Genomic DNA, 10,234 nt, shown 5'->3' with positions numbered 1-10,234 from the left:
CCGAGTTGTTGGAGGAGCTGGGCACTCAGTTGAATGCCGGCAATCCAAATCCGGTCTGGGAGGAGAACTGCAACATAACGGATCTCAAACTGCGCACCTCATGTGGCGCCGTGCAAAGCTGCGGCCGTAACATGGCTCTTCCCATTGCGGGCGAGAGGTCGCTGTGGCTAAATCTATCGAGTGTCGGGGACAGGGAGAAATTAGTTTTTCTCGACGCTCCTGTGGATTCAAGTGGATTGTTAGGCCCAGCCGTTGTGGCGATGAGACAGAGGTGCGACCTCCAGAAGAAGGAAGGCGAGGTGTTTGACATCTGTCTGCCACGTAAAAGAGCACCGCGTCCTCCTGTTCCCCCATGTCCTGTTCCTCTGACGCAGAACAGGAGGTTTTTGAATATGTCCAGGACTACAAAACCCCATAGCACGGAGCAGGCGGCTTGCCCCCCAGCTGCTTCAAATGCTAAACCATGGGGAAAGCAGTCATTCACGGCGGCGGCTGCGATTATCAGGAGGGATAACTAGGACGCAATCTCTGCATGGGAGGGATGGGTAGCACCTAGAGTTTTCTGTGATGTCCTCTCCCTTGCCCACCATATCTGTTTCCCCACCCGCGAAGAAGCGGAAGATGTGGAGTTTGGGCAGAAAAATGGTTCTAATTTGTGTTCAGGTCAGTTCAGCTTTCCCTCAACACACAATATTCCATCAAGTTCAAGTGCAGAATACTCAGCCACCAAAATAATGTGGTCTGATGGGTACAAACACATGTTTTCAAGTGTATTGTCACTAAGCACTTCAGCCCCTGGGTTTAAAGCAAATAAAAAATTATCTGTCGCATCCAGGCTCAATGCCGAGGGCACAGGGAGACAAAAACAAAATAATAACAATGAACCAAGAGATAAATCAGTCTCTGAGTCACACAGATTCTGGCCGTTTTTCTCTCTGTCCACTAGATGGAGCCAGCACTCCATCTATGGAATCGGTTCAGCTGAACCCTCTGGCTCTTTATCAGAAGGCTTAGAGAGAGTGTTCCACGCATCCGTGGGTCCTCACGACTGTAACCAACCCCTCTCCTTTCAACGGGGTCATAGCATCTGTAGCAAATGGGGATTCAGCTCAAGTGTTAGAAGCAGAAATATCCTCTCTCTTAGAGAAAAGAGCTATAAGACGAGTTCCAGTGGGGGAAACTCAGAAAGGCTATTACTCCCGTTATTACTAATTCCAAAGAAAGACAGGGGTTTGCGCCCAATAATGGACCTGCGTGCAATAAACAATCACTTAAGGAAGTACAAATTCAAGATGCTCACATTTGCAGCTCTCACGCGCACAATCCGTCAGGACGATTGGCTCACCGCGGTCGATCTCAAGGATGCTTACTTTCATATAAGCATCTATCCTGCGCAAAGGAACTATCTCAGGTTTTCCTTTCAGGTTTTACTCTTTCATTTGAGGTCAGCCTTGCTCCTCGCATGTTCAGCAGGTGCATAGAGACAGCGTTATCACCGCTAAGACACAAGGGGCTCAGAATATCTGCTCATCTGGACAATTATCTGATATGCGCTCACTCGCTGGAGCACGCGGAACAAGACACAGAGATGCTCACGTCTCATCTAACAAGTCTGGGGTTCAGAATTAACTATACCAAATGCCAGCTGATTCCATCTCAGGAGATAGAGTATCTGGGCTTACTAATAGACTCTGTGGCATACCGTGCTATGCTCTCGGAAAGGAGGATAATGGCGTTTTATCGGCCCAGTTTCGCAATTGAAATTTGGTATCGTTCAGGACCTGTCTCTACCTTTTGGGCATGATGGCTTCGTCGCTGTCCGTGGTCTCGCTAGGTTTGCTGAAAATGAGAGACTTCCAGTGATGGGTAGCAGCGAGACGTCTGTGTCCTCGTCGGCACCTAGCACGCAGAATGAGAATACACACAGAGTGCGTGATGGCTCTTCATCAGTGGAGAGATCCCTGTTTATTCCAGACAAGGGTTCCCTTTGGGGGCGTGTCTTTGAGAAATATAGTAACAACGGACGCATCTCTGTCGGGCTTTGGTACTGTTTTTCAGGGCAGATCAGTAAACGGTCGCTGGACGCCCCAGCTTCGCAAACTTCTCATAAATATGTTGGAGTTGATGGCAGTCTTTCTGGCCCTGAAACATTTTCTCCCGTTCTTGCAAGGGTTTCATGTTCTGGTCAGGACAGACAGCACAACGGTGGTGGCATATGTCAATCGCCAAGGGTTCCACGCAGATATTTCACCCACAACCGGAACAAGTTGATCTTTGGGTCTGGCCCGTGAAGGGTTAAATTTATACGCACTCGGGTTTCCGCAGGTTATAAACACTATCCAGAGCGCTAGAGCTCCATCAACGCGCTCACTGTATGGCCTTAAATGGCGTGTGTTTGAGGACTGGTGTACTCGTAAAGGAGTTATTCCCTTTCAGTGCTAGGTGAGCGATGTACTTAGCTTTTTACAAAGCTTAATGAACAATGGGAGAGCTTTTTCTAGTATTAAAGTTTACCTGGCTGCTATTTCGACTTGTCATGTAGGCTTCGAGAGGAGTTTTAGTTGGACAGCTTATATGCCGTTTTATGAAGGGGTGAAGCGTTTGAGGACCAGTATCTAAGCATCTGGTCCCGTCATGGGACTTGTCCATGGTTCTGAATGCTTTAACTTGGGCCCCATTTGAACCTCTGGAGAGTGTTGATATTAAGCTCCTATCTTTGAAAATGGTCTTCCTACTTGGTTTAGTCTCAGCTAAGCGAGTGTGCCTTTTACCCCCCTCTTTTTTCTTCTTCGGAGGTGTGTAAAATTGCACACTTTATGTCCAGTACGAGCGTTACGCTATTATCTAAACAAAACACGATCGTTCAGGAAGAATAATCAGTTATTCGTTTCATGAGCCACTCAATGTAAGGGTAAGCCGATCTACTCACAGTGCTTTTCCCATTGGATGGTGGAGGTGATTGAATTGGCCTATACATCTATTGGTCTTCATTCCCCAGCGGGCTTAAGGGCTCATTCAACAAGGGGTATGGCTTCCTCGTGGGCATTGTTCAAGGGGATTTCGGTAGGAGATATATTTTTGCAGTGGCAAGCTGGGCTTCCCCTCATACATTTATCAGATTTTACCGTCTGGATGTCACTGCGGCTTCTATGGCTCATGTAGTTCTCAATGTTGGCTTTTTGGAGAATTTGAAATGTTCCTGTGGCTCAGTGGTAGAGCATTGCGCTAGCAACGCAAAGGTCGTAGGTTCAATTCCCAGGGAGCACACATACTGATAAAAAATGTATAGCCTGAATGCACTGTAAGTTGCTTTGGATAAAAGTGTCTGCTAAATGCATACATTTATTTAATTATTTAAATTTATGAAAGGTTATCTTTCGTTCTTGCCAGCGGCTTCGGAAAGCATGCTTTTCGGGAGTTGGCTATCATTCCCATAGTGAGATACCGAGCGATTGTTTGAAAGAGAACGTTAGGTTACTTGCGTAACCCCGGTTCTCTGAGAACAGAGCGAGGTATCTCACCAAGCATCCCTACTCGCATAACACGGAGGAAGAGCGTGCTTAGAATGCCATTTTCGGGGATCACAGCCATATATATATAGGGATGGGGTGGGCTCCTTGTCATTAGCTGTGATTGGTCCGTCCTTCGGACAGACGTGGTGTAATTGGTGCTTCCATAGTCTATCATGCCTGGGGGCGTTTCCCATAGTGAGATACCGAGCGATTGTTTGAAAGAGAACGTTAGGTTACTTGCGTAACCCCGGTTCTCTGAGAACAGAGCGAGGTATCTCACCAAGCATCCCTACTCGCATAACACGGAGGAAGAGCGTGCTTAGAATGCCATTTTCGGGGATCACAGCCATATATATATAGGGATGGGGTGGGCTCCTTGTCATTAGCTGTGATTGGTCCGTCCTTCGGACAGACGTGGTGTAATTGGTGCTTCCATAGTCTATCATGCCTGGGGGCGTTTCCCATAGTGAGATACCTTGCTCTGTTCTCAGAGAACCGGGGTTACGCAAGTAACCTAATGCTCTTCAATGAGTTCATGCAAGAAATGAACTGGAGAAGATTTCGGAGCCGCATAGCCAAACCCGCCTGTTACTAAATCACCACAGACCAAAGGTGTTTACCAGTCAGAGTGAACTTTTACAGAAAAGCTTTTTTGAACTCTAAATGAACTTCGTTTTGGCCTGATTTTGTGCGAATGACCTTCCACCAGTCCAGTTCAGTCTTCGATTTCACTTGAATTCTATCAGGGCCTTTAGCTTGTTCAGTGAGCAGCCACTGCTGTGACTGAAGTTAGCCGTCGCACTGTATCGATGACCTGCCAACCAACACGTGTTTTGATGCTTTAGATGTTCAGCTTGACTGTGCTTTCTTCACACACTATATTAACATTCAACTCAAGATATAAATAACTGATCAGTGTATGTACGGATCTGATTAGCAGCTCTCTAAGGGCCCTATTTTAACGATTTAAGCGCATGGTCTGAAGCGCATGGCGCAGGTGCACTTAGGGCGTGTCTGAATCCACTTTTGCTAGTTTAACGATGGAAAAAACAGTCGGCGTGCCCGGTGCATGGTCTAAAAGGATTGTACCTATTCTATTAATGAGTAATGGGTGTGTTTTGGGCATAACATGCCATAAACCAATCAGAGTCTCATCTCCCATTCCCTTTAAGAGCCAGTTGGTGGATTCGCTATTTACACGGTGGAATTTGCAAGCGGAAAAACTGAACGCTTCTCCAGAGAGGAAAGTTCCATCTACCATCTACGGGACACAATAATAATCTTTTACATTGTAATCCTTTCATTTGTAATATTTGACATGCTTGTGCGCTGCTGTGTCCCTGTGTGTGTAATAAGCAGAGTGTACACGCGCTGTTCACCTGCCTATAGGTGCATATTACTAACATGCCCTGTAAATAAATAAAAAAAATATTGCACCATTGACTTTAGACCAGGTTTAATTTGGTCAAAGGCGCAGTCTATTTCAGTTCCTCGAAATAGCAATGCGCCAACAATGCGCCTGAACACACCTCGTTTTCAGACCAACACGCCTATGAGCGAACAAAAGGGCGCAAATGCATTTGCTATTTAAACAATGTGGCGCAGGATGTGAAAATTACAAATGACAAAATGAGCCGAGTGTATGATAGGGCCCTAAAAGTGATATGCTTGGACTCTTTATAGCGCAGTGTTTTGAGGTGCAGTTTGTCTGCATCCAGGGACAGAACAACGCCTAATTATGCCTAGTAACGTCTAATTAGATCAAAAAATCAGGCTGCACATGTCCAGTGTGTGCATACTGTCCTGATGATTACATTTGCATCATGCTCACTGTATGCTTGCCCTAGGATGCGTGTATTTGTGTGTGGAGTTAGCTTTGATGTATGAAACTTGCAGTATGTTTTCATCGTAGAGTTAGCTCTTATATGTGTGCATATCAAGAACACTTTGACTTTGTATTTCATGGCCCCCTGAGCATGACTCTGTGTGGGTTGTGTTGTAGGCAGCACAGAGGTGGTGGCAGAGAGTGATTTTCCTACCGGGCACACGGCGCTGGAGCCGGCGGGTTCAGGCAGGCTGTCCAGAGAAAAGATGGTCTACATGGCTGTAAAGGACGTCAGCCAAGGAGACGAAGATATCAGTGAGTTCTCCGTCTCTCTTTAAGAAGAGTTACATGTGCTTGCAGCAAGTCAGAGATGTGTGTTATGTTTATGCTGTTCTCTGTCCTGAATGCAGACTGTTCGGAGATGACTGACCAGGTGTATATGGAGGTCATAGTTGGGGAGGAAGAGGCTCCTGCTATGACTGAAGCGCAGCTGGAAGACGCACCGGTCAACAAAACCTTTGTTCCTGCCACCTGGGCGACTGCTTATGGTCCTTCACTTTATTTACATTGCGGGCAGAGATAGAAATTGCTTTATATGAATACTTCTTCATCCAGAATTTAAAATTCTAGCATACTAGCATCATACTGTAGTATGGGTCTCTAAGTATGATTATATGTAACCCTGGAGCACAAAACCAGTCTTAAGTCGCTGGGGTATATTTGTAGCAATAGCCAAAGATGGGTCAGAATTATAGATTTTTCTTTTATGCCAAAAATCATTAGGATATTAAGTAAAGATCATGTTCCATGAAGATATTTTGTAAATTTCCTACTGCAAATATATCAAAACTTGATTTTTATTAGTAATATACATTGCTAAGGACTTCATTTGGACAACTTTAAAGGCGATTTTCTCCATATTTAGATTTTTTTTGCACCCTCAGATTCCAGATTTTCAAATAGTTGTATCTCGGCCAAATATTGTCCTATCATAACAAACCATACATCAATGGAAATCTCAATTTCAAGGGTCAAAATTGACCCTTATGACTGGTTTTGTGGTCCAGGGTCACATATTCAAGGTCTTGTGAATCCATATGATAGCTCCGGGTTTGGTGTCTATCAGCCGAGTCCCTTTGACAAAATTCAGGGCAAACTTCAAGAAAATATTTAAGTTAAGATTTCTATAATTTAGCAACGCATTTGCATGTTCATGGTTCTCTGATGTCGGTTAACTGTCACATGACGTGACATTTTTAGTAAGTGTCTTATTTTGATTGTTTTTATTTTAAAACACATGTTCAATCTTTCCAAAAACCAGCTAAGGCCTCTTAGATAAAAACAAACAAACAGAAATAGTGCTAGCATTTTTACGACTGTATTATTAGGTTTGCAGACCCCCAACTAGGAAACCCTGTGATAACTGATGACAGCATTTTCATTTTGGGCTATCGGTCATTTTAAACTCTAGCTTAAAATGTATAAAAACATTGTCCTTCCATTTTAGTGCATTTATAGCGTGCATATAATCCAAGCACCTTACCTGTCATGGCTTTCCTACAGGAAGCAGTGTAGAAAGTAAGAATGCTGCGGCCACTCCGTACCTACAGATCACTGACAGCATCAGCACAAGCCGAGCACTTAAACAAAAGATCAAGAAGAAGAGGAGAGGGGAGACGCGCCAGTGCCAGACAGGTATGATCCGCCGCTAGTGCTAGAAACAGTTAACCAATTGGTGGCTGACTAAATACTTTTTTGCCCCACTGTATGTTCCTGGGCTCATCAGTGTATGCGATTTCAAAAAGAGAAAAACATTTGTCTTCCTAATATTTCATCCTTCACCATGTCAGCTGCACTACATGACTTTCTTTTTTCACCATGCAAAATAACTTTTTTGGGATTGTTTTTAGACTACAATTGTAGGTAATGCAACCTTTATAAAAAGCTAACAAGGTAATACTGTAATTTAACCCTTAGCGACCCAAGTACGATAAATCAGCTGTTAATCAGCTTTAGCACAGTTCTCCTTTTCATGCTTTTTTAAGCTTTGCCAGTTTAAAATGTAAAGCAATCTTAAACTGGTCCAGCACAATAAGATGCATCAATATAGTCATAACAACCTTATTTTCATTTTGTTATCGGCTAGAAGACTGTAACTTTGTGCTGTTCATGCTGTGAGAAATTGTACTTTCAAACTTGGTGTTATGAAACATTTCAGAATTGTAGGTTCTGTTTAAATTTCAAACATGTTGCAACTTTGCTGCACTGCGTGTCTAAGCATGTAATAGAGCAATAATAGCAAATGATAATGAGAGATAAAAAAAGTGGTTCTTGATGGTGAAGTTGAGCCCCTGAGCCTAGTCAAAAAGCATCCTCAAAAGTGGATGTTTAAAAGGGAAGTTGGATATCCTGTCTCACTCTGAAAATACGCTACAGGAGTAAAATTATGTCTATTTTCAGCATGTTCTCTTTCTTTGTTTCAGCTGTGATCATCGGTCCCGACGGACAGCCTCTGACCGTCTACCCCTGCCACATCTGCGGCAAGAAGTTTAAATCACGCGGTTTCCTGAAGCGCCACATGAAGAATCACCCGGACCACATGTTCAAGAAAAAGTACCAGTGCACCGACTGCGACTTCACCACAAACAAGAAGGTGAGCTTCCACAACCACCTGGAGAGTCACAAGCTGATCATCAAGAGCGAGAAGATCCCGGAGTACACCGAGTACACGCGCCGCTATCACGAGGCCAGCCCACTCAGCTCCAACAAGCTCATCCTGAGCGACAAGGAGCCCAAGCTGCACAAGTGCAAGTACTGCGAGTACGAGACGGCCGAGCAGGGCCTCCTCAACCGCCACCTGCTGGCTGTGCACAGCAAAAACTTTGCACATGTCTGCGTTGAGTGCGCCAAGGGCTTCCGGCACCCGTCGGAGCTCAAGAAGCACATGCGGACGCACACGGGCGAGAAGCCCTACCATTGCCAGCACTGCGACTTCCACTGTGCCGATCAGTCCAACTTAAAGACTCACATAAAGAGCAAACACGGCACTGACTTGCCCTTCAAGTGCGGCCACTGCCCGCAAGCCTTCGCCGAGGACAAGGAGCTCCAGAGGCATACGGAGATCTTCCAGGGCCATAAGACTCACCAGTGTCCACACTGCGAACACAAAAGCACCAACTCCAGCGACTTGAAGCGTCACGTCATCTCGGTGCACACCAAAGACTTCCCACACAAGTGCGACGTCTGTGAGAAGGGCTTCCACAGACCCTCTGAACTGAAGAAGCATGCCGAAACGCACAAGGGGAATAAAGTACACCAGTGCAGACACTGCGATTTTAAGACGTCGGACCCCTTCACGCTGAGCCGCCACATTCTGTCCGTTCACACCAAGGACTTGCCGTTTAAGTGCAAGCGCTGCAAGCGCGGATTCAGGCATCAGAACGAACTTAAGAAGCACATGAAAACGCACAGCGGTCGCAAGGTTTATCAGTGCCAATACTGCGAGTACAACACTACGGACGCTTCGGGTTTCAAACGGCACGTCATATCCATCCACACGAAAGACTATCCGCACAGGTGTGACTATTGCAAGAAGGGTTTCCGTCGGCCATCGGAAAAGAACCAACACATAATGCGGCATCACAAAGAAACCCTGCTATAACGCTCTTTCTTTCATCCCCAAAACAAGCTACAGGTGTCATTCACAGCCCTCTTATTTAATGTTCTGCTTATGTGTAAAGAAACATAAATCACAGCTGAGGTGGGTAGAAGTGGCTAACAGTATGGTCTTGGTCACCTCTCACGGTCTTTGAAGCATTCATTCAGGGTCTCAAAAGCCTATATTTTTATACCCTCTTTACTTAAAAGCTGTAAGCAAACCGCATCCTCTATATGAAAGGAGTAGTTCACCCAGAAATCAAAATTGTCATTATTTACTTGCCCTCACGTTCCAAACATCTTCTCTGGAGGATAACAGAAGTTTCACAGAATGTCCTTGCTGCTGTCTTTCGTTAACCAATAGCATCTGCTGACCAGTCAGGCTTCAAAAAGGATGAAAAAGCACCATAAAGGTGTCAGAAAAGTTGACTTTGTGCACTTTACGGACCGTTGAGAGCACATATGTATGTTTGCATGGCAGCACAGTGATGATGTGCCCCATGGAGGAAAATGAGTAAATGATGACAGTTTTTCTTTTTTATGGGTGATGTATTCCCGGTCAGAGCATCATTACAGACATTAGTCAGGATAGACTGCATACTGAATTTCACAAAACAAGGCTAAACATGGAGTCTTTATAATGGCATGAGATCGCATGTCATTTCAAAGCTGCTCAGTGAAATTTTTGCTCTACTCATCAGCTGTACAGTCAGTATGTTGTTCAACAGCATCCTCGCTAATCCGGCGCTGTCCTGACTAAAGTCTATCAGGACAAACATGTTCCTGTTTCCCTCTGCAGTCATTAAATCATAGATGTATTTTACCAGCTAGTATGTCCAGGTTTTACTGTACCTTTTACCGTTTTGTACCCATCATGATGTTGATTTTTAGCAGTTCTGTTGAGGCATCTGCGATTTAAACCCGTCTCTGCTCTCTTCTGCGATCCCGGTGTCTTCAGTGTTCCCTAGCTTTGTGAACACCACTACAAAATTCAATGTTTGTGTAAAATGAAACGTTAACAACACGGCGAACATGCACATACTGCCAATTACTTTTGATCTCTTGAGTCATGCCTTACATGTATTGTTTTTGCACTGAATTCAGTAAGTATGAATCGATTGTGAATATTTTTAACAAGTCTCAGTTATGCTATGATAGATGTATAAACAAATTCAAATCACGTTTAGAGCACCTTTTGCTTTTATAATGTCACTTTAGAGTTATTTATTTGTTAGCGGGT

General features: G+C 44.6%; 1 protein-coding gene and 1 non-coding gene across 4 annotated transcripts in view; both read left to right on the top strand.

Moving 5' to 3' along the window:
- znf711 (zinc finger protein 711) overlaps positions 1–9,817 on the top strand; it is a 21,461-nt gene extending 11,644 nt beyond the window's left edge. For all 3 annotated transcript variants that reach the window (XM_016255719.1, XM_016255718.1, XM_016255720.1), the window contains 4 exons: positions 5,515–5,652; positions 5,748–5,885; positions 6,901–7,032; positions 7,821–9,817. In XM_016255719.1, the coding sequence (XP_016111205.1) occupies positions 5,515–5,652; positions 5,748–5,885; positions 6,901–7,032; positions 7,821–8,998 (1,586 nt within the window). In that variant the 3' untranslated portion in view covers positions 8,999–9,817. The remainder of the gene's footprint in view (positions 1–5,514; positions 5,653–5,747; positions 5,886–6,900; positions 7,033–7,820) is intronic.
- Positions 3,196–3,265, top strand: trnaa-agc (transfer RNA alanine (anticodon AGC)). Its single transcript has one exon. It is a non-coding gene; the product is annotated as a tRNA-Ala (tRNA).
- Positions 9,818–10,234: the final 417 nt, after the last annotated feature.

Source organism: Sinocyclocheilus grahami, unplaced genomic scaffold (genome assembly GCF_001515645.1).
Source record: "Sinocyclocheilus grahami isolate Dianchi unplaced genomic scaffold, SAMN03320097.WGS_v1.1 scaffold1363.1, whole genome shotgun sequence".
Taxonomy (NCBI): Eukaryota; Metazoa; Chordata; class Actinopteri; order Cypriniformes; family Cyprinidae; genus Sinocyclocheilus; species Sinocyclocheilus grahami.
Note: the sequence above shows the minus strand (reverse complement) of the source record. Positions and strands in the feature narration are given on the sequence as shown.